At 50.9% G+C, this 23,531-nt stretch overlaps 1 protein-coding gene across 1 annotated transcript; it reads right to left on the bottom strand.

Moving 5' to 3' along the window:
- Positions 1–256: 256 nt before the first annotated feature.
- Rhcg (Rh family C glycoprotein) lies at positions 257–22,685 on the bottom strand. The gene is made up of 10 exons (XM_026388111.2): positions 22,499–22,685; positions 13,676–13,862; positions 11,531–11,681; positions 7,209–7,356; positions 6,364–6,530; positions 4,440–4,577; positions 4,131–4,267; positions 3,465–3,589; positions 3,176–3,249; positions 257–430 (listed from the first exon to the last, which is right to left on the bottom strand). The coding sequence occupies exons 1-10, from the start codon at positions 22,683–22,685 to the stop codon at positions 257–259; spliced, it is 1,488 nt and encodes a 495-aa protein (XP_026243896.1).
- Between the last annotated feature and the right edge of the window lie 846 nt (positions 22,686–23,531).

The raw sequence follows: 23,531 nt of genomic DNA, 5'->3' as shown, positions 1-23,531 counted from the left end.
AGAAAGAGTCTCAAGTTGCCGAGGCTGGCCTCAAACTTGAGATCTTCCTGCATCAGCCCCCAGAGTGGCTGGGATTACAGGTGGACACCACTGTGCCCAGCACATCCTCATTTCTTCATGCTTGCCTTTTGTTGGTGTCTGATTCTGAGATCTGCTCTCTCCCTGCCCCCAACTCCCCCACTCTGCAGAAAGCCAGCCCAGCATCTCCTATGACAAGCAGAATTCATCTCACCTGCTTCTCCCCTGCCTTGGGAGCTTAGGGTATCAAGGAGGCTGAAGATACCAAGGGTGCCAAGGGTACTGAATGTCCCAAGGGTTCTGAGGATGATAAGGCTGCTGCAGGTACTGAGGGTGACAAGGGTACTGAGGGTGCTGGAGGCTTGAGGGTGGGGTCCTCAGGGAGGTAGACAGTGCTCTTCTCTTCATGCATCTGTGAAGAGAGGAAACAACTCAGTGGGACCTCTCCCGGGCAGGGCAAGTGTCCCTGATGTAGTTCAACTAACTGGGTGAGCCAGGAGCGCAAATGGTGGGTGGCGAGCGCCACCGTGTGGTCATTATGAAAATTGCATGCCGCTTTGTAACTTGCCCCTGCTTCCTGTGAAGCTCCGTCCAAGGAGGAGACAGGGTCCACAAAAACAATGGCGAGGCACTCAGGTGAAACACAGAGAGATATTAGAGTTGTGGTGGACACTGCCGTCATCACCCATCCTGGAGGGATTCCGGGAGGTTGCGCAGAATCCATTTCTGAGAGATGAGGCACCTTCTAATAGGGCCAAAAAGGGAATGGCGGAAGTGCAAAGGAGACAGGAGGTGGGTCTGGGAGGTGGAGTGGGGTTGAGGCAGATCAGGTCTGCCTTGTCCTCAAAAAAGACTGCCTCTCTGTGGTGCTGGGGAATATCCGCCTCACCCCCATCCTCTGGGAAGCCACTTCCCCTCCCAGGTAGACCACCCAGGGACCTCAGGTATTGTCTGATGGCTTTTGCTCCTATTGATTTGTTACTCCCAACCAAGGACTGCTGAAGGTATACATCTGAGAGAAGTTGTGAATTTGGGATAAATCCTAAAGATTAAAACAAAATATTTATGGAATTGGGATAATGTTTCTGGTTTATTTCATTAGCATGCAACCTGTGTGGTTTCTAAGTGTGGCATCTCAAACAGTTTTTGTTCAGAATGAAAATAATTGTGCAGAGAAAAAGGAAAGTGTATTAAAAATGTAATTCAACAGAATTACATTATGCTGGAGAGGTAAAGGGACAGAGTAGGATATAAAATTGAATCCCAGCAGCAGAAGAGGCTGAGGCAGGAGGATCTCAAGTTCAAAGCCAGCCTCAGCAAGAGCCAGGTGCTGAGCAACTCAGTGAGATCCTGCCTCTAAATAAAACACAAAAAAGGGCTGGGGATGTGGCTCAGTGATCGAGTGTACCTGAGTCCAAGAAAAAGAATATAAAATTGAGTGAGTAATATGATCTCAAGAAAAATTATACAGAGAGAAAAAGAGAATGAAAGGAAAGGATATATACCAAAAACATGAGCAGTTTTTTAAATATTTTTTTTTAGTTGTCAATGGACCTTTATTTTACTTATTTTTATGTGGTGCTGAGGATTGAACCCAGGGCCTCACAGATGCCAGGCAAGTGTCCCAGCCCACATTTGCAGTTTTGTCTTTGTTTTTGTACTGGAGATTAAACCTGCCAGGGCTTTCTTTACCACTGAGATCCAGCCCCAGCCCTTTTTATTTTTTTATTTTATTTTGATACAGGGTCTTGCTAAGTTGCTGAGGCTGGCCTTAAACTTGCAATCCTTCTGCCTCGGCCTCCCAAGTTGCTGGGATTACAAGATGTGTGCCATTAGGCCTGGCTCCAGAATTTCTTTATTGGGTTTCCTAGGCATTTTACAATTTTAAAAAATTAAAGAGTTAATTCAAAAGACTTATTAATTACATATACAAAATTATATGAATCGTATAAATCATATTAAAGTTATATGTGGATTATGGTGGATATTAGTTAAAATTACTCTGGAACTTTTGGTATGGTTTTAAAAACACAGAGCCAAACGAAAGGCAGTGATGTCCCTCCTTCCAGGGTGCAGAGACACAGTATGGTCCTCACCCTTATCATGGGGACTTGCAGGAGGCATCCTCCACCATCCAAAGCAGGTGAGCCACGGCAATAACAATCGGAGGGGAGAGAGCCCTACCTTAAGCCACAGAAAGCCCAAATTATGGTATGTTTTTAAAGAAACTGAGGTCTGCAACATTTCACCATTTACAGCTTTAGAACAATGTACTGACACGCTTCTGTATGCTGGAAGTAGTGGCATGTTGTAAAATTCAGTTTTTGTACCAGCATCACTTCCAGGCTTGTTCATATGTGGACCTGGTTCTGCTGAATTAAACTCTCTGGGCAGGTGTATTTTTACCTGGGGAAACTGCAGTTTTACAAGGTCTCTAGGTGGTTCTAACAGAGAATGAAATTGGGCATTGCACTTTGATTCTTAATCCAGGCTGGAATTTAGAATCACCCAGCAAGCTTTAAAAATATTCTAATGTCCAGGCCCAACCCCCAGACCAATTAAACCTAAGTCTCTGGGCTAAGACTGGACATTGGAATGCTTTGAAAAGCCACTAGTTCTCAGATGTGCTCCCCCCACCCCCAGTACTGGGGCTGGAACCCAAGGTCTTGAACATGCTAAGCAACGGCTCTGCAGCTGAGCTTACATCCCCAGCCCTGCGATGTGATTTTTTTTTCTATTAGAATCACCTGGAGGGCTTGTTAAAGCAGAGTTCTGCTTTTGGATTCAGGAGGTCTGGATGGGATGTGAGAATTTGCATTACTAACAAACTCCTGGTACTGCTGCTGTGAGGTGGGGGTAAGGGCAGACCTCAGAAGTCACTGCCAGAATACAGCTACCTGTGGATGCTCCAGCCACAGCTCTGACCATACGCTGCTTCTGTGTCCCTTCAGGGAGTGCAAAAAGAGAGGTACACATACACATGACCCCCTCCAAAGCCTGGGGTTCAGAAGGGAAGAGAGAGAAGAGACTTCAAACCACAAGAGAGGCAGTCTCCCAGGTAGAGGAGCAGGATGACACAGGTGTGTACCCCAGACCAGAGGATGCAGGGAGGCGGGGGGACAGCTGCCTGGCAAGAGGACAAGTCTATAGGACTCACCTCCCAGTAGACGGCATCTTCAAAGCAATTGTCATCAGCAGCTTGTCCCCAGAATGGTAATCTCAAAATGAGCCCTAAAGAAAGTTGGAGGTCACAAGAGGTCAGAAAACACCACCCATCCTAGCCTTTGCTCTCAGCTGGGACCCACATCCCCCCAGTCCCACAGCCAGAAGGGCAGATATGAGGGAATCCTGGGCGCTCCCAGCTCACCCTGGAACATGCTCTTGGGTCCCCCACTCAGGAGCCCCACAGGGATGCCACCTCCTCTGGCCCAGCTGCTATCACTTACCCAGGATGATGCCACCCCCAAAGGCCATGGCCAAGGTCAGCAGGAGGCCGTATGCCTGGAACTCGCCCTGTGTTTTTGTGGTGGACCAGGCCTTGAAATGGTGAAAGTCAAGGGAATGGACTATGCTGGGCAGAGAGAGAGGGCAGGTCAGGGTCCCACAAAGATGCCAGTTAACCACCCCTCAAAAGTGCATGGATACCAAGTCTAGACAAACCCTGTCCCTCAGCCTTCTCATCTACAAAATGGGGGCGCTGTACAAATCAGTCATCTTTCTCTGAGACTTTTTTAAAATTTTTGGTACTGGAGATTGAACCCAGGAGTACTTAACCACTGAGCAACACTCCCAGCCCTTTTTTGTATTTTATTTAGAGACAGGGTCTCACTGAGTTGCTCAGGACCTCACTAAGTTGCTGAGGCTGGTTTGAACTTGTGATCCTCCTACCTCAGCCTCCCGAAGGTGCTGGGATTATAGGCGTATGCCACTGCACCTGGCGTCTCTGAGATTCTTATGGAAGGAATGTGGTTGGGGAGAGACCCACAGCACAATGGTCCAGAGTAAGGAAGGAAGGGGAAAAAGAAGGATATTGGACCCCAGAGGGCCAGAAGGAAGGAGGGATGGAGAAGAAAGGAGGGAGCCCCACCTCCCCGCACCTCCTCCGAATTTACCCTGGATCTCCATATATGTCAGGCTTGGCATAAACTGCCGTCACAGCACCCACGATGCCACCTATGATTCCGGGGATGCCATGCAGGTTGTGAATACCACAGGTATCCTGGATCCGAAGCCGGGACTCTAGGAATGGCTGAGGGGGGAGGTGGGTGGTACTCAGCAAGGAGGCTGTAGCCGGGGCTGCAGGATTCTGGTGGCCCTCCTATACACAGGGACCCAGGATTCTCCAGCCCTTGGCTCCCTCCCTAGGAACTCCCCCCCACACTAACAGGAAAACAGCCCCAGCCCCTGCCTGTGATCCTCACCATTATATACACAAAACCCAGGGTGGAGAAGAAGCCGCACATGAAACCAACGATGAGGGAGCCATAGGGCATGAGCATCATCTCCGCAGCGGTGCCCACGCCCACCCCTCCTGCGAGCGTGGCATTCTGGATGTGCACCTGGCAGGGCGGGCAGAGCAGGCAGAGGCTCAGTTCTCTCCCTGGAGCACTGGCATGAGCTTCCACACTGCATGAGGGTAACACCCAGCCAGGAATGGCTCAGAGTCCACCTCAGCAGGCCTGGGCAGCCCTCTGTGTGCTCTGCAAGCATGCCACCCACCCAGCCCAGCAGGCCTGGGCATCTTCTGTGTCCTATGTGCTGCTGAACATGCCAGTGGGCCAGTCAGTGCACCTGCATGTGCCCTTCCTGTCCATACCATGCCTGTGGGACTACATGTCCCCATCCTATCAGCTGATGCTGAGTGTCAGCCTGCCCCAGGGGCTGCACTGCTTACTGTGGGGACTGGTTCATTCCGTCTCCACAGCAAGCCTTGGAGATGGGTGTGCAGGTGAAGAGACGGAGGTGCAGGCAGGTTAAATAACTTAAAAGCGCAGAGCTGTGAGGGGCAGAAAGATGAACCTATTCCTTTAGTCTATTCGACATCCCCCCTGCATGTGGCTTTGGGAGCAACAAGTGTGTTCCCTTCTGTGCCCGAGGGCCACCTCTGTGTCTAGTGCAACTAGGGACCATGACTGGGACCCTATGACAGGTCCTCCTGACAGTGCCTCAGTTCATAAGTCAAGAAGCGCTGGCCATGATGGGGAGCTGGCGTCTCCACTTTTGTTTTTATAGAAAAAAATCTGCCAACACTCATGAGGTCTGTCCCTCCCACCTCAAAATAGAGGTCCCAGTGGTGTGACATGAAGGCTGTGGATGTGACTCAGTGGTAGAGCACTTACCCAGCATGTACCAGGCCTTGGATTCCATCCCCAGCACCACAAAATCAAAACAAAACAAAAAACCACAAAAACCAATGGTGTGTGCCGGGTGCAGTGACGCACACCTGTAATCCCAGCTGCTCAGGAGGCTGAGGCAGGAGGATCACAAGTTGGAGGCCAGCCTGGGCAACCTAGCAAGACCCTGTTTCAAAGAGAGAGGGGGGGGGAGGGAGGGAGAGAGAGGCGGGGGGGAAGGCTGGGGATGTAGCTCAGTGGTAGAGCACTCCTGGATTCAATCCTCAGTACCACAATAAAACCCAAGCAAATGGTATGACAGAAAGGACACTGTGTGCCACCATATCTACCCCGTAAACTTCATCAGTAAAGTGAACAAGGGATGCTCCTAAAGTGTGTGGGATGGGGCTGGGGCAGCTTGAAGAGCCTGAGTGTTAGTGTCTGGTCTTGGCTCCAGCAACGTGGAGGAAGACCTGAGGCCATGCTCAGCCCATGGTGGCTGTTGGTACCCAAACAGCAGGAGGAGACTGAGGAGCAGAAGGAGCCAGCCTGTCCTGAGCAGCCCACAAGCAGAACCTCAAGAATCTGTTTCTGCTGGGCACGGTGGCACACATCTGTAATCCCAGCGGCTCGGGAGGCTGAGACAGGAGACTTGCAAGTCCAAAGCCGGCCTCAGCAATGGTGAGGTACTAAGCAACTCAGTGAGACCCTGTCTCTAAACAAAATACAATATAGGGCTGGGGATATGGCTCAGGGGTTGAGTGGTTGAGTGCTTCTGAGTTCCATCCCTGGTATCAAAAAAAAAAAAAAAAAAAAAAAAAAAAAAAGAATCCTGTCCTGGCTTCTGCCCCACACCAGGGATGTTCTGATCAGTTTCTTCACCTGAGAGATGGAGAGCTCATCCAGATGCTGCCTGCTTCTGGAGGTGTTGGCAGGTCGTGGCCATCAGTGCCCACCAGGCACAGGCAGGCAAGAGGTATCCCTCCCGAACCCCGAGGCCCCCGCTACTCACCATGTCCAGCTTGCCCTTCTTGTTCAGGGCACTGGACATTGCCACGGAGGTGAGCACACTGGCCGCCAGGGAGCAGTAGGTATTGAGGGCAGCTCGGTGCTGGGCATCCCCATGGTAGGACATGGCTGAGTTGAAGCTGGGCCAGAATATCCACAGGAAGAGGGTGCCTGGGTGGGCCCAGAGAGGACCAGGGTCCAAGGGAATAGGTGTTAGAGCCCCAGCAGAGACCCTGCCAAGTGACCTTATGGCCCAGCTGTCCCCCCCTTCCATAGCTTTGCTCAAGCCAGGGGCTCCTCCTGGAAGGCCCTCCCTGCCTTTCTCACCTGCCTCTCCTACTCAGCCTTCCACAGCTGACCAGGAAGTCAACTGGTCCCCCTGTCCCACTCCCCCAGCACCGCAGGGTAGAATCTTCTGTCCACTGTAGGGAGATTATGTGGTGGCCCTGCTGCCTCATGCTGCACTGTGAGGACCTCCTGAGGGCGGGGCTGGGCTCTAAGATACCAGGGAGGCCTGGTCACATGGGTTCTCATGAATGAATGGGCACAGGAGGTAAGAATGCACACCTTGCCCTAGCCCAGGGATGGAGTGGCCAGTTCCTGGTGACCACTACATCTGCCTCAGAGCATTCTAGGGCAAACATTAGGAAGAGAGACAGACTCCTGGGGTCCTAGAATCCCCTCCCGGCAGCCTCCCTCTGCCTCTCCCCGGTATCCCGCAGCGGGACTCAGGAGTGATCACGACAGCCCTGGTCCATCGTGGCAGTCTCCACCCATCAAGGCCACCCTCACCCCTCAGGGCAGCCCTCACAAACCAAGGCAGCCCTCAGCCACCCTGGCCGCTCTCACCAATCATGGAAAAGAGGTCCGAGTGGTATGTAGAACTCTGCCTCTGCTTGCTCTGCTCGAGATTGCGTCGGTATAGGATCCAGGTCACCGTGAGCCCAAAGTAGGCACCAAAAGTGTGGATGGTCATGGAGCCCCCCGCATCCTTCACCTGTAGTGCAAGGAGCCCGTCAGGGTCTGGCACTGTCTGGCCCTCCCTCCCCAGCACTTCCCACCCTCCCCGACAGGCTCTCAGCTGTCTCTTGACTCCACAGGCTGCAGGGCACAGCCTGGGGCCCCCACAGACCAATCTGCTGGGGCAGGGGCAGTGGGAACCCCTGAACCCAGCCCGGAGGCCTGTCACCTAACAAATGGGATGATCCCAGATGGGGAAACCCACACATGGAGAGGAATTTGCTCAGTCACACAGTCACACGGAGAGTTAGAACCCAGGGCAACCCCCTACTTTGTCACCTACTGGCCTCCTGGGAATTCTCCCCTTCCCTTGGGTCTCCAGACTTTGTGTTTCATTTTACACAACTGCTCCAACACCTCCCACCCGGACTGCCATTACCCACTCTTGCATCCTGTCACGGTCCTTGCTCTCCAATCACCAGGCCAACCTCCCACTACCTGCCCCTCTCCATCCCCCTAAGTTGGCACAGGCAGAATCGTCCCCTCCTTGTCTGTCCCTTCCTGTCCCACTTCTGGCTTGACTTCTTCTCAAGTTCCTCATTTGCAAAGTGGGGGAGGTCATAGTGACTTAGCAGGGCTGTTGTCAGAATTAAACTAGACAGCTTGTGAATGACATCTGGCTCGGGCCTGGCACTCAACAGGTGCTTGATAGCCGTGGGGCCCCTCCCCTCTCTTCAGCCTCCTTCCCACTCTGAACCAGGCTCCGAGGACCAGACCAGGTTCACTCCTCCACTGGAGCTGGTTGGACTGTGTCCCCCCAGTTCATATCTTGGAAACTTCATCCCTAGTGCAGAGGGGACCTTTAAGGGGTGATTAAGTCACAAGGGCTCAGAAGTGGACTAATGTCATTATTGGGGGTATGGGCTCCTTACCTCCAGAGCAGGTTTATTATAAAAGTGGGTTCATCCTCTTTTTTTTGGGGGGGTGGGGGTACCAGGGATTGTACTCAGGGGCACTTGACCACTCAGCCACATCCCCAGGCCTATTATGTATTATATTTAGAGATGGGGTCTCACTGAGCTGCTCAGTGCCTTGCTGTTGTTTGTGATCCTCCTGCCTCAGCCTCCCAAGCAGCTGGGGACTGCACGAGTGCTACACTGCGCCCAGCTTGTCCTCTCTTTCTTGTTCTCATCCTCTTTTGCCTTTCTGCCCTCTGTCCTATGGTTGTTACTGGGAAAAAAATCTAAGTAAACACTTTAGCTTTGTTTGCTCCTACTTTGATTTAAAAAATCACTAATTTTGGAGGTCACATGGCTGAAGCAATACAAAATTAGTTTCCCACTAGCTTTGCTGTAGATAACACCTCTGGTGAGTGGGTTATAGTGATAACAGTTGCCTAGGTTACGTTTCAGGGACTTGAAGGCTACTTTTGCTGAAATCGCTGACTCTTCACTTGGGCCTGCAGATGCTCCGTGGGTGACTGGGACGGGATGAGAAGGCGAGGCACCTCTGCCTTCATATTGTCTGTCTCCTTTGCTGCCTTAACCTTTGGGTCAGATTCTACACGCACTGCACGTAGACATATGGATCATTTGAGAAATGTTGTATCCAGAACTATAACACAGGGATAACTTGACCTAGACTTGCCTCCTCTCTCCTCTCCCCTTTCAGGGTTAAAGACACCTATCAGCCACCATGACCAGAAACACCAGACCATGAAAGGGGGAAAAGAGGTGGCACCTGAGTTTCTAGAAGATCTCCACCTATTCCCAGAAAAGACATGAATATTCCTCTGCTTTATTAGCTGCCCACCCTCCCTTTCTCTCCCTCTCCCCCTCATTATTCCTGTCCTATATCTGTAACCCCTGTACCCTCTGGAGTAGAGAAGCTGACTTGTGAGCAAAGCTCCCTCTTCTCCATCCTTTGGTCAGTGAGTAAAGCCTTTTTTTCCTCCTGAACATTCATCTCTTCTTCCTGGGTTTTTCTAAGGGACGAGCCTTCTGACCTGGGTTCGGTAACACTTTTACAAAGCAAGAAGGCTCTCAACAGGTACCAGCCCCTCAACCTTGAACTTCCCTGCCTCCAGAACTCGGAAAAATACATTTCTGTTCATTATAAATTACTCAGCCTCTAATAGTTTGTGATGGCAGCATAAAATACCCTAAGGCAGATGGGAAACCCAGACAGAGAGGTCAGTGTGTCATCCAAGGTCACAGAACTTGTGGCTGACAGGGCTGGGCTCTTGACTCTCCACTTCGTGAGTGACTTTACTAGCTCTGTGTCCTTGGATGAGGCCCTTAGACTCTCTGAGCCTCAGTGTTCTTACCTGTGAAGTGAGGGTAATGATTGTCATCTTTAAGATGAGAATCTGGGGAGTTAACCCACGTCACACATTCAGAGCAGAATCCAGTAAAGGACACCGCTCCTTACATGTCATTGAGGATAATTGCATTTAAATTTGTCTCAATGAGACGCTGAAAGATGCTCTAAAAGAATTACTGCAGCAAAGATTGGGACAGGGTTTTCCGTGTTAAGGAGCATTCCCTGCCTCTTCATTAAGACCCCAAATGCTGCCTTTGCAGTGGCTTCAGATCTCAGAGCTTGGCCCCTGCCGACCCCTCGCCTGGCCTAACTTTCTTCTCCTTGACCCTAGCTCGTCCCCTAGGCCCGTTTATTCTCCTCCTTTATTTCTCTTGAAACATCCTCTTTCTTTTCAGTGCACCAAACCAGTTCCAGTCCCATTATCTTTTTACCAGAGTGACCAGGATGGCCTCTTACTGAGCTCCCTGCCTCCCTGTTCTTGTCACCAGAGTCAAAGTGACATTGTCATTACATGGGTCCATCTGTGTCATTCCCCTGCTTAGAATCCCCCCTGGCTCCCTACTGCCCTCAGGACTCCTGAGCACCGACTCCAGGGGTCTTCGTGATCCAGGCTCCTCCCGCATCCCTGTCACCTTTCTAAACTCCCTTGTCAGCCAGATTGAGCCATTAGAGTCCCCTCTCTGCCCAGCAGGCCCGCCGACTCCAGAGTCCCTTCACTGGACAAATACCCCGTTGAGCACCTGTTGGCACCGGTGAGGGGCTGGGATAGAGACGGCCCAGACAGAGCAGGTTCTCTGCCTTTGTCAGGAAAGGCCAAGTGCCATGAAGGAGACAGAACGGGAAGCATGAGGGACAGTGCCTGGGAGGGGACGAGGGGAGTGACGCTGTGCAGGGGAATCCAATGAAGCCTCAGCAAGGAGCACGATAAGGACGGCCCTCCCAGGCCAAGGGGACAGCCAGCACAAAGGCCTGGTGCATCTGGGAAGCGGGCAGGAGGCCACGGGCAGAGCACAGAAGGTGGGGAGAGGGTGGACCGGAAGCTTGGGGAGAAGGGTTGGGGTCAGGACACAGAGGTCTTTAGAACAAGTTAGACACTATTCTAAGTGAAGTTCAAAACCAACACTGGGTTTGTATTAGGGGCTGGTCCCATATGCAGTATTTTAATTTCTTTTTTTAGTTGTTAATAGATTTTAATTTTATTTATTTATATGCAGTGCTGAGAATTGAACCTAGTGCCTCACACATGCCAGGCAAGTGCACTACCACTGAGCCACAGCCACAGCCCCCCCCCCCATATGCATTATTAACAGGCCATTTTGGCCGCTGGTGGAGATTGGCCTGATGGGGTGAGTGGAGAAGGAGCCCTCTTTCACCCAAAGGCATCAAGGAGGTTCCTGAGAGTCAGAGGTCCATGATGCCCCTTATCTGGGCCAAGGAATCAGCCAACTCTAGAGGGCAGCATTCTTTCCAGAGTCCATGTGAATGGCAAGTTGTGCGGGACACAACACATGCACCCGTACATGGACACTCCCCTGGGATCATTACAAACAGATCTGTTCCCTCTATACACTGGTCCTTTTCTTGGCAGAACAATCTGGAGAGGTAGCATGCAGGCAGGAGTACGTGCAGGAACTCCCCATTACTTCCATCAGATGGAAAAGAAAGGGGAAAACCCCAACATTCAGAGAACACTGCTCTGCCCAGGGCTGACGTGTTAAGCAGACTATCAGGTCTGCCCAGGACGTGCCATTACTCCTACTGCAGAGATGAGGAAACTGAAGTTCAGGAGGTTGAGTGACTTGCCAAGCTGGCATGTGTCCCTCGCCCTCCCTTTCTGTATCCTCACCAGTGTCCCCTCTGCCCCCGACCCCAGTCTGAGCCCCGCTCACCTCTAGCAGATTGAGGAGAATGAACTCATTCACCGTGAAGAGGGTCACTTGGAAGAAGGTCATGATGAGCAACTGGACTGGGCTGACTTTGCCCAGAACTGCCCCAAAAGCCACGCAGACAGAGGCCACGCAGAAGTCAGCATTGATGAGGCTGCGGAGAGATAGGCCAAGAGGGGCTGGGGCGACAGCACCGGGCGACAGCACCAAGCGACTCTCTAAGCCCGGGGCTTGAGTCTGGACTTGGGTCACCTGTGGATTTGGGCTGGTGGCTTAACTCGAGCCTCAGTTTCCCCACCTGTGGTAATGGGAACGTAACATTTCAGGCTGCACAGGTAAAGTGCCAGGAGCAGAGTGGCACCCACAAGATGCCACACCCTGCCCTGCAGCCCACACTCTTTGCAAACAGTTTGTGTTGAGGGTACCCGAGTGGAGCCTTATTTGGGGCCCTGTTCTGCTTCTGTCTTCCAGCTGTCCTTCCAGAATGTCCTTTCACTGCCTCCTCTTTCCCTGATTACTCCAGCCAACGTGGCCTCTGCTCCAGACCTTCAGCCTCATCCTGTGCATACCTGCCCCACTGGCTACCAGGGCCTGGCGGGGACTTGAGCTACTGAAGCCTTCCCTTACCTGCCAGAGAGGCTGCGGGGGGGAGGGGGCTGGGGGGGAGAGACACACACACTGACTGACTCTCCTTCAGGAAGGAGGGGTCTCGATGGGACTGGGAGGAAGGAAGTGGCAGGAAGATGCCCAGAGAAAATGGAGACAAAGGAGCAGGCACACAGGCACTCTCAAATCTGGGCCCAGTAGAGGACTGATAGAGAGGTGGACAGCCAGGAGGACACTGTATGGCCACAGCAGATCCTGGTTCCATCCATACGCCCATTTTGCCTGACTGGGGCCTCCTAGTGCCCTGACAGCAGCAAAGATGTTCTGGATTCCAAAGCCGACCCTGGATGTGGCTCTCAGCACCCTGAGAAACAGGGTCTTGCTAAAAGTTGTCCTCGCTGGCCTTGAACTTGTGATCCTCCTGCCTCAGCCTCACGAGTCACTGAGATTATAAGTGTGCACTACCGCACTCTTTCCCGAAGGCTCTTGATTCTGTCCCAGGCAGCATAAATTGCTGCCATGGGATAAAGTTTGATGAAGGAATCTGACCATTCAGTGAGAGGACTGCTTTGCCCACTGACTTTTGGCAAGTTAAAATTTAAATTTTTAGTTAAATAAAAATTTATTTTATATCCTGTGTTTGGTGTTGTGGGTAGGTGGAGGCTTGGAGGAGGGCACCTCAGAACAGAGGAGACTGAGTTACTTGGTGGGGAGGGTCGAGTGGCACTCATCAAACAGAAAGTTATCAGAGAAAGGTCATTGAGAAGAATGCAGGTGCAACTTGAGGACAGGGCCGCCTACTTTGGGAGTCTGAAGCAGGAAAGTTTCAAGCCCTAAACCCCACACTCGGTGCCTGTCTCACAGCTCTTTCTAATGCCTGCTCCCTGGGGGAGGGAGTAGAGGCATGGCTGACAGAGAATCCTCAAGCTGCTGTACTCCTTATTTCCTTGTTCAACAAGGGACCTTCTGAGGCTGGCTTAGGCCTCCGGCTCCCCTATCTGGGTTCCAGGGGCTCTTTTCTCAGGTCACAGGGCTGGATAATTTTGACGTGCTAGGGTGAAGGGTCTGGGGCTTTTGTCCCTACAGCCTCTGTCTTGGAGGAGGAACCTTCCCTCATCACCTGAACACCATTGGAAGTCCACCCTGAAGTCACGGAAGCAGAATGCACAGGTGGGCACGTGGGCGTGTGTGTGTGTGTGGGTGGGTGTGGGTGTCCATCTGTCTGTCCATTGCAGGCCCAACCTGACCTGGAGAAGCCCCTTACAGCCCCAGGCCGCCAACCCGCCCCACCCCACCATCCAGGCCCTGCCCCCACCACCCTTACCTCCCACCCACCCTTACCCCTCCCCCCTTACCCCTCCCTCCTTACCTCTCCCTCACACACAGGGCGCCCTGCCTCACCTGTGGGCCCCACACCCACTACCCCGCCCGTCCCCCTCTCCCTCACCCACGTCCTGCGTCGCCTACCGGCTTCCCCCACCCCACCGTGCCAGTCCCACTGCCCTGCCCGACGGTCACACCCGCTGGCCGCCCGGCTCTCACTTCTCGATGCCCAGGAGAATGTAGCCGCCTTCAAAGTGGTGGAGCCAGCCCTGCAGGAGCAGCGCCCACTGGATGCCGAAGGCCGCCAGCAGGAAGTTGAAGCCCACTGCGCTGAACCCATAGCGCTGCAGGAAGGTCATGAGGAAGCCGAAGCCCACGAAGACCATCGTGTGCACGTCCTGGAAGCCTGCAGGGAGAGCGCAGCCACAGCCTTGGGTCTGGCCCAGGACAAACCTCCCGGGATCTCTTCGTTTAACCCTCCAAGCCTCGTCCCCTCCATGCGAGCATCCGAACCCTGGGCTGGGCATAGTAAGGAGTGACTCCTCTGCTAGAAGAATTGTCACCACCCCCACTAGCATTTTTGGAAGGGACTGGTCTGGGGGATCCGAGATGGAACCCTAGCTTAGACCACTGGGTTATAATGTCAAGAGATGCCCCAGAGCTTCCCTTGGGAATGATAGCTTCCTGGTTCCACACTCCAATCCCAATGGCTCTGCCCCAGATGAGGGTGGGCAGCTGGGCATTTGAATTTAGGGCCAGACCATGAGTCACACCCAGGGTCTAAGGTCCAGAGTGCAGACCATCTAGGGTCCTTATGCCCTGCCCTCTCCACCAAAAAACCTTTTTCTTTACTATGGGAAATCAATGCTCTTCTGGCCAGTGACTTAACAGGCCAAGCACATGATTGCACATCACTGGGCACATTCCCAGGTCCCACCACCTTCTGCAGCAAGTAAACTTCCCCACATCACTGATACTTGAATTTGGACCCCAGATCCTGCATCTCCTAGATGGATGATTCTGGGGAATTTACTAAACACACTTGGGGTCAGCACCTTCTGTAATGCTGGCTTCATGGATGTTGCAGATATTAAATGCAGATGTGTATGTAAAGTGCCAAGCCATGTCTACCCTGTAACATGGACAGGTGTTATTGTTAACTACTTCTGAGTTCTGACCCAATTCTACCAATTCACAATATTGGCTTGAAAAGCCACTCCCCCTTTTGAGCCTTCACCTTCTCAATGATAAAACTGAAGAGATAAATTTGAATGATCCGAATATCCTTCCAGTCCTGATATTACTTCTAGACTCCAAGAAGATGACAGAAGACCAAGAGCTTTGAGAAGCAAAGAATTACAGCAGTATAAAGACACTAAAAGGAACTGCAAGGGTCACAGGACGCAGGGGCCAGGTTGGAGGGTTCCCACCAACCAAATCTGGGACAGTTTGAGAATCAGAATAATTACGTGCCATAATGAATTAAAGCTATTTAAATATAGGAATTCATGAGTCCATAATGATAATAGGTAAACAAATAGATGAGGTGGCAATGGGACTCTTGCTTACAGCAGAATGCTGGGACACCACCGTAAAAGGTGGGGAGAGTGCTGGAGTTGGAAAATCATTTTCACTGTAAAGATTTTATCAGTGGATGCTAAATGCAGGGGGAAATTTTGATAAGGAGCAGGACATTTTCACGGTCTTAAAGATTCTCTCTTATAGATTGCTTATTAGTTGCGAGGGAGGGAGAAAAACAACCATAGTAACTATGCAGGTGGAGAAATGAGACTATATTCTTCACTGGGTGATCAAACTTAACATGACCAATGAGGGACAGATGGACATTTTGTGCCTCCAGATGTGATACCTGGAAATACATATTGCCTCATATCACCTGTATGTATCCTAGCTGGGACTCCATAAATCCAAGTCTAATCACAAGAAAATATTAGTCAAACACAGAACAAGGAAACCTGTTGTTAAAAGGAGCAAGACTGTATTCTTGAAAGATATCAATGTCAACCATCATGTACATCCATAAGAATGGGATCCTAACTAGAATAAGATATATTCTATGCTTGCATAATTATATCAAGATGGATTCTGTTGTCATGTATAACTAAAAAGAACCAATAAATAAAAAAGATGAATTTATGTAAAAAAATAAATGTCATACAAGACGAAGAAAGGGCCTTTAAAAAGTTCCAGATTAAAAGTTGTGTCAAAGCTGGGCACAATGGAGCATGCCTGTAATCCCAGCAGCTCAGGAGACTGAGGTAGGAGAATTTCGAGTTCAAAGCCAGCCTCAGCAGCTTAGTGAGGCCCTAAGCAACTTAGGGAGACCCTGTCTCGAATAAAAATAAATAAAAGTAAAAGCAAGAGTTGGGAATGTGGCTCAGTGATTAAGTACTTCTGGGTGCAGTCTCTGGCACACACACAAAAAGACATGCTAACTAAATATAATATCTAACTCTATACACTGGATCCTGTATTTGGCTAGAGGGGATGCAGGGGAGAGCTATAAACATCATTATTGGTCAACTAAGAAAATCAGATATAAACAGTGAATTAAGGCAATGCATCAATATGAATTTGTGAAGTTGAATGCTGTGGCTATGGAAGAGAATGCCTACATTACTAGGAAATTATATAGAGAGTATTTAAGGGCAGTGGATTCTAATTCATGTAACTGACCCTCAAATGGTTTGGGTAGAGGACAGTATTTGAGTGTGTGCTGGGATTGAGGCAGGAGGATTGAAAGTTGAAGCCAGCCTCAGCAATTTAGTGAGACTCTGTCCCAAAACCGAAAATAAAAAGGATTTGGGTTGTGGCTCTGTGGTAGAGCACCCCTGGGTTTAATCTCCAGTACCCAAACAAAACAAAACAATAAAACCCAGAAAACCATCTAGTATACTGTTTCTTTCTACTACTTCTGTTTTAGTAACCTTTGTAAATTTGAAATCATTTCCAAATACAAAGTTTAAAAAGGAAAAGGGAACTTTTCAGGGGCCTGCCAGGCCACTGCCTCCTCCCTGCTTTCCCCATTCCTCCCTCCCTCCTGAGCCCCAGCTGCTCTGGCCCCCTCTGCTCCTCAGTCCCACTCCAGGGTCTTCACCTGTGGTGGTCCATTCACCTGGGATGGCTTTGCCCTCAGAGTGGCTACCAACTTCTCCTCCTGTGGATCTCAGCAGTGTGCCGTCATCAGAGAGGCCTTCCTCATTATCCAGTTTCAAGTGGGTTCTCTCCCTTGTGGCAGCCTCTTTTCTCTCATAGTTCTTAGCACAATTTGAAATTATAGGTTGGTTTGTTTTTCTAGCCCATCAGACTAGGAAAATCCAAGAAGGTGGGACCATACCTATTCCCAGCCTCTGTGCGTGCACCCAGGGAGACTCTCAATGAACATCCACAAGTGACTGAAGAGCTTTTGTCTCAGCAGCACCCAGCTCTCCCAGCAGTGCAGAAGTTAGGAAGCCCAAGGGGGAGTTTCCAGTCCAGTATCTGCCACCCACAGAGCTGATATGTTCTGGTGGCCACTGAAACCTGATTAAGGTAGTTGGGGGCAATGCTTGTATTGTAGCCACCTTGACCTTGTCTGCCCCATTTGTCCTCATCCATCTCCCCTCCAGGCTTCCTTGAGGCCCATGTCATGTCTACAGACCCCTTGGCTAGTAGTCACCTAGAGGAAGCATAGGGGACCTGGAAAAATGAAGGGCAGGGATACAAGCTGGTGTCGGGGAGCCATGGGCCCCCATCCCCGCCTCACATGATGCTCTGAACTTCCCTTAGAGTTTGGCTTCTGTGCCATGTTGACGCGAACAAACACCTTAGCTTAGGTTTCTCAAAGTGTGCAGCTGATTTCATGCATTATCATGTTTCATGGTTTATCACGTTTCCAACGGCCATGGAGGAGGCTGAGCTGATGTACATGAGGCACCATAAAAGGTATTGTGGTTATTCTGGGAAGAACTGATGGGTGACAGACTGAAGAGAGCTGTGAAGGAGAGGGAGGGATGCATTCAAATGACAAATCCAGAAGCATGGAGGGGAGCCGAATGGCAGGGTGGCAGGTGGCAGGATGGCAGGGCTGTTGACAAACACAAGGAAATAGGAGGGAAGAAGTGGTGTGGTGGGAGGGAGGTTCTGGGTCCGGTGTGCTGGCCATGGTGAAGCGGACATGACCAACAGAGATGAGGAAGGGGGTGAGAGAGCCCCAGGCAGCTTGGGAGAGACAGCGCCTGGCTCTGGGAGGCAGAAGCTGTGGGCCAAGACTGGGCAGGCCTGTGAACAGAGCTGGGAGCCAAAACATGGGAATACAGAGAGGGAAAGACCCAGGTGGAAGAAGGACTACTGTGAAGCTAGTAGGTATGGCGGGCACAGGCGCTGGCAGGGAGGAGGAGGGACCCCGGTGTTTGTTCACAGAAGATGGAGCCTTTCAAGGAGAGGGTGCTGATTTCCTGGTAGCACAGAGGAGCCATGTAGGCAGAGGCGGGGCTGAAGAGTGTCAAATGGGCATCTGCAGTGCTGGGGTCACCTTGCGTCTCTCAGTGGCCCCAGAGCAGGAGCAGGTGGTCCTCACCTCCCCATCCTTCCTCTCTGCCTGTTCCCCTCTCACCAGTTCTCTGTCCCTCTTCCTGCTCCCTGGGTTCCCTGCCTCTCTGTGACCCTCTTTTGGGGTGTCCCTATTTCTTTCCTCTCCCCAGTACACAGATACCAGCTTCCTGCTCCCCGGGCATGAACCTTTGTCTTTTTCTCCCAACCTGGTTCTGATATAGCACTGAAATGTATCAGTCATTGTTTTCTGTTTTATGAGGCTTGGGGCTGCCTAAAATGAAGTAAATAGTAATGATGTGTATGACTTCAGCCAAGGACATAATCTCTCTGGTTCAGTTTCTCTACTGGTAAAAATGGGGGATAAGCCAGGTACACGCCTGTAATCCCAGAGACTTGGGAGGCAGAGGAAGGAGGATTTCGAGTTCAAAGCCAGCCTCAGCAAAAGTGAGGTGATAAGCAATTCAGTGAGACCTTGTCTCTAAATAATATACAAAATGGCTCATTGGTCAAGTGCCCCTGAGTAGTTCAATCCCTGGTACCAAAAACAAAAAACAAAAAAAAAAAAAAAAAAAAAAAGAAAAAAAATGGGAAAATGGATGGGAGATAATGACAGTGCTCAAATAGCACTTGGCCCAGAGGTTCTGAGGCACACATTTAATGAGAGAACCCAATTCAAGGTCTGGTACTGGCCTGGTTCTTTAGTGATTGCTCAATCATATGAATTGTTATTTTTTTCCTTTTCTCTTTCAAGACTGAACAGATGTTTTGCATCTGGCTGGCTACTTGCTGAGGGCCAGTGTATGTCGACCCTCAGGCTCCCTTCCCAGGCTGCCCTGCCAAAAACTGCTTCCTGCACCTGGAGGTCCCTGATGGGTGGAGCTGGCACTGCTTGCATCAGCCACAAGAGCTGCCACCAGGGGGCGCGTGGTGAGCACGCAGATGTTCTGTCCCTTCTCACAGCCACAAGCTACAGGCCACCTCAGGGCTCACTCTTTTTTTCTTCATAGAGGAGTCCCCCACCAAGCTTGTTCTCATCAAATCAACCTCTTGGCAGACATTTCCTTCAGCCACTCAGGCTGAGGTCACTGGCCCTAATGGAAGCTTCAAGATCAGCAGTGGATACTGCACCACAGGCCTCCAAGGCCACACAAAGCAAGGGCAGGTTTCCTAGCTAGTTCTGTGCCAGCTTCTTGCTGAAGGGTTCATACCTGGGAAGCCGTCCTCAGGCCCTCCTGAGCCCTAGTTCAAGACAGTTGGAGCCAGACTCTGCTGGGAACCGCAGGTGCCCAACAGGCTTGCTAATTCCCTGTGCAGGAATGAGGCCCATGCAGGAGGTGCTGATGGCCAGGAGCCAAGACCTGCGAAGGTTCCACAAGGGCCTGCCCTCATCCCACACCCTCAGGAGTTACCTAAGCTGCCCAAGAACTGAGGCCTGGGGTTCCAGCTGAGCAAGGAAGCCTCACACCCTCTAGCTCCTCACCATTGCCATTGTGACCTGGAGCCCGGGAGAGGGGAAAGGTAAGACTAGAGGGGAGAGTGAACCAGGAGGGTGGGCTCAGATCCCAGGGCCGCTCCCCTGGCTCCTGGTTTCCTTGATCAATTAGTTTTGCAAGACACTTCTTTTTGACTTTAGTTTCCTCATCTATAAAACAGGAGTCCCAGTAGTGCCTTCCTCATGGTGTGGTCACACCAGTTAAAGGAGGGAATCTATGTGCAGTTGGAGGGATCTTCCTGCCCTTGCCAAAGCACCCTGAGGCCAAGGTTCCCTCACTACATACCTCCCCTATGTCCTTCTGCTCTGATGGCCAAGTGCTCCCCTGCACTCATAGAGGAAATCCAGGAACCCCGGTCATGAACAGGGATCTCTCTACCCTTGGCAACTTCCCCACCCCTCTGACAAAGCCTACTCTTGTTTTGGAGCACTCACTTTTGGGCTGCCGTGCCTCTACCTCTTCGCCATGTACTATTTCCCAGGAAACTGTCACAGCCTGTATGCCCAGAGCATAGGCCCCACTGAGGGTGTTGGGGTCTACCTCTCTGCTTCCAATAAGTCTGGGAATCCTCTGGGGTCAGAGACCCAGATTATTGAACTTGTTTGTTCAGAGTGATTGTAAGCTCTAATTTTCTGGGACAGTCATGGCTTATGCCTCAGTCCTGTTATGTCACAACTAGCATCTTTCCCTTTGCTCACAGAAGTCTCTTTAGATGATATATTACTTGATCACTCTAGAGAAAAGTGTTTATTGAATGAATAAATGAAGGTAGAGCATAAAAGGCAAGTAGGTGGGTGTGGAGGGAAAGATACAGGAGCTGGGGAGATGTGAGAACTGCACCCCTGCTTCCAGACAGGGGTGAGTTGCTGAAGCACCATTGTAAGATCTCAAGGCCCTCCACTTACCTGGGCATGTAAAGGACCACAAATGCCCAGGGGAGCCAGGTGTATTGGCACACACCTATAATCCCAGTGATTATAGGGTGAGACAGGAGGACCACAAGTTCAAAGCCATCCTCCCAAACTTAGCAAGACCCTGGACAACCTAGCAAGACCCTGTTTAAAAAAAAAAAAAAGAAAAAAGAAAAAAAGGTGGGGGGCTGGGAATGTAGCTCCATAAATTGCCACTGGATGCAATCATCAGTACCAGAAAAAAAAAAAATGCCCATGGAAGGGAAGCCTTGCCCTTACTACTTTCCTGGGGGCCCAGTTCTGGGGCAAAAAAGGCAAGCAACAGCTGGAGGGATAAGTTCAATAGGTAAAGGGAGCTTTAAGCTTGTCTGCCTCACCATTTGCCTGGTCGTAACCCACCAGGGAGAGGAACGGTGGGCAATGTGAAGAGTGAATTTGGAGCCTCAGTTCCAAGCCCACACTTGTCAAGATCTGTTTTAAAACACAGCTCTAGCGGGGTGCTGTGGTTCACATCTGAAATCCCAGTGACTTGGGAGCTAAGGCAGGAGAATTCCAAGTTCCAGGCCATCCTGGGTAACTGAGTGAGACCTTGTCTCAAAACAAAAAAGAAGAGGCTGGGAGCGTGGTTTAGAGGTAAAGCACCCTTGGGTTCAACCACAGTACCATAAATGAGTGAATGAATGAATAAATAAATAAAACATAGTCCTTAGTGCAGTCCAGTAGCTGTGGTCTCACCGCAGGGGGCACACCTTTTTCAATCACCTGCATTCTTTCAGGTACCATATATCTATATGACTGTACCCCACCATAGTCCTAACTTTTTGGCAGCCACTTAATACAGTTGGTTTCCACTGAGCCTGGAACCACCCCAAATGCAAACTTTTTTCACTTAGGCTGCCATTCTGAATATAAGCAGTTGTTTTTTGGACCTATGTGAAACATTATCTCTGGAGGTAGCGAATCCTCCATGTACAAGCCATGGAGGGAAAGAATATTGGTTGATATAGGTGCCTGTTGGAGATGAACTTCAGGGTCTCTTCCAAAACTAACAGTTCCATGACCATGTGAGCACCCACAGTTAGAAGAATTGCTGGTAGATGGAGTAGAAAATCAGAAAACACTAGAGAATGGAAAGAGTCCTGGGCTTGGAGGCTGGAGGCTGGGCTGCCCAGAGTGACCTTGGGCCAGTTCTTCTACCTCCTAGTAGCCTAGGGTCCTCGGATATCTGTGTTTGGTGCTCTTCTAGTGATTGTGCCATTACAAAGTGGGAATTACCTATGTATACCTAGCATTGTGCCTGAGCTGTCTCACACCAGCCTTATTCCACTCGGAGAGACAGGTCTTATATCACCATCTCTATTCAATAGACCAGGAAACTAAGATTCAGCAAGGTTGTCATTTGCCTAAAACTGCCCACTTGGGTAGCAGCACAGTCATGACAGAAAGGAGGTCTGTGATTCCAGGGTCATTCTTTTAACTACAGAACCAAGGACACAGAAAATTCAGGGGGTGCTGGTTGATCTTCTCCAAACCCAAAAATGATGGGTATCATGACCTCCTGTTCCAACACCACCACTGGTCCCCGCTACCTGTCCTCCCAGCAGGACTGACGGGCCATCCCTTTGGCCCTTGACATTGGACCTACCCCTATATTTGTACAGCTGGATATGGGAGCCAGGTCACTCACAGGTTGATGACTGAAATGGGACCCTGGGCTTTTGAGGACATGGAGCAGGGCTCTTGGACAGGGATGCTGGGGGCCTTTCATGGCTGGTGGGGTGGCCAAATAAAAAAAAATCTCTTCCCAGGTGAGTGTTCCCTGCTAGTTTTTGACAAGGAAAAGGAGCGTGTTCACATCTGAACATTTCTCCAGAGTGATACTCAGTAGTCCTTGATTGCCCTGGTGGGGAGCCTGCCGCGGGGCCCGGGGCGGGGGGCGGTGCTGTGGGGCAGCATCTCCCCCTGGGTGTCCCTATCCACCTGTCGTTCTCAGGCTGGCTGCGGAGGTGCAGCCAGGCAGCCCTCAGCCAGGTGGGCACCGCCTGCAGATGCCGCAGGTGGGCCCTGCGAAGGGTGGGACTTACTCGGGTAGCGATAGTAGAATTCGTTTTCAAGGTCGCTGGAGAAGTTCCTACGCTTCTTCTCCACCCACCACTGGGCATGGGCCTCGGGGTCGTAGCGCACAAACACGCCGAACAGAACGATCATGGCCACTTGCAGGCACAGGCAGGTGAGCGGCAGCTTCCAGCGGAGGTTGGTGTACCGGGCCATGCTGCAGGACGCGACGGCGAGCAGCGGGCGGTTAGCAAGCTCCGGGGCTGCGAGCTTATAGGGCTCCGAGGGGCGGGGCGGCTGCTGGGGGCGCGGAACAGCTGACCCGGAGCCGCCCGCGCGCAGCCCAACCGGCGAGCCGACCCACGGGGCCCAGCCCCAGCCCAGGCGCCCCGAGGCTCCCTGCGGTGGGCTGGGGCAGAGGGCAGGGATCAGGGGACCCAACTTCTGTGGATCCCACTGATACCTGCTCTTTTCCTTTTTGTCCCAAGGAACAGAGAAAGAAGGAGGAGGTGTCTTTGGTCTCCCACGGAGATCAGAATGAAGGAATTCCCACACCTGAACCCTCCTCTTGCTCCTTTCTTTCCAAAATTACAAAATCCATACAGGATACTTGAATGAAATATGAGGAAAATCTGAAAAAGTGTCAGGCCAGAGAAACCTTGGGAGACAGGACAACTCCATGTTATGTGGCACTCAGGATTGGCATGTGGAATAGAAAAAGGGATGTTAATGGAAAGATGTAAAATCCAGATAAGGTTGGGAGTTCATTTCACAATTATGCACCTGCGTTCCTTTCTTAGTTGGGACAAATGTACCACGGTTATGTAAGATGTTAACGATAGGGCAGTGGGTAAAGTATGTACTAGAAATCTGTATCGTCCATGCAACTTTTCTGTAAATCTTAAATGATTCTAAAAATTTTTTAAAGGTGCTAATAAAAAATATATAAAAAGGTTTAAGAGTTTTTCACAAGTTCATTGATGTATGATCAGGAATTATGATTGGCTAATATGTAGGATCTTCACATGAATTAACCATAAACTTAAGTTGAATCTATGCCTA

Source organism: Urocitellus parryii, chromosome 6, assembly GCF_045843805.1.
Source record: "Urocitellus parryii isolate mUroPar1 chromosome 6, mUroPar1.hap1, whole genome shotgun sequence".
Taxonomy (NCBI): Eukaryota; Metazoa; Chordata; class Mammalia; order Rodentia; family Sciuridae; genus Urocitellus; species Urocitellus parryii.
Note: the sequence above shows the minus strand (reverse complement) of the source record. Positions and strands in the feature narration are given on the sequence as shown.

Coding starts and splice junctions, on each gene's coding strand:
- Rhcg (XM_026388111.2), bottom strand. CDS start 22,685: ATGGCCCGGTACACCAACCTCCGCTGGAAGCTGCCGCTCACCTGCCTG. Junction 4,268..4,439: donor TGGGTTTTGTGTATATAATG/GTGAGGATCACA, acceptor CTCCCCCCTCAG/CCATTCCTAGAGTCCCGGCT. Junction 431..3,175: donor AAGATGCCGTCTACTGGGAG/GTGAGTCCTATA, acceptor CTCTCTTCACAG/ATGCATGAAGAGAAGAGCAC.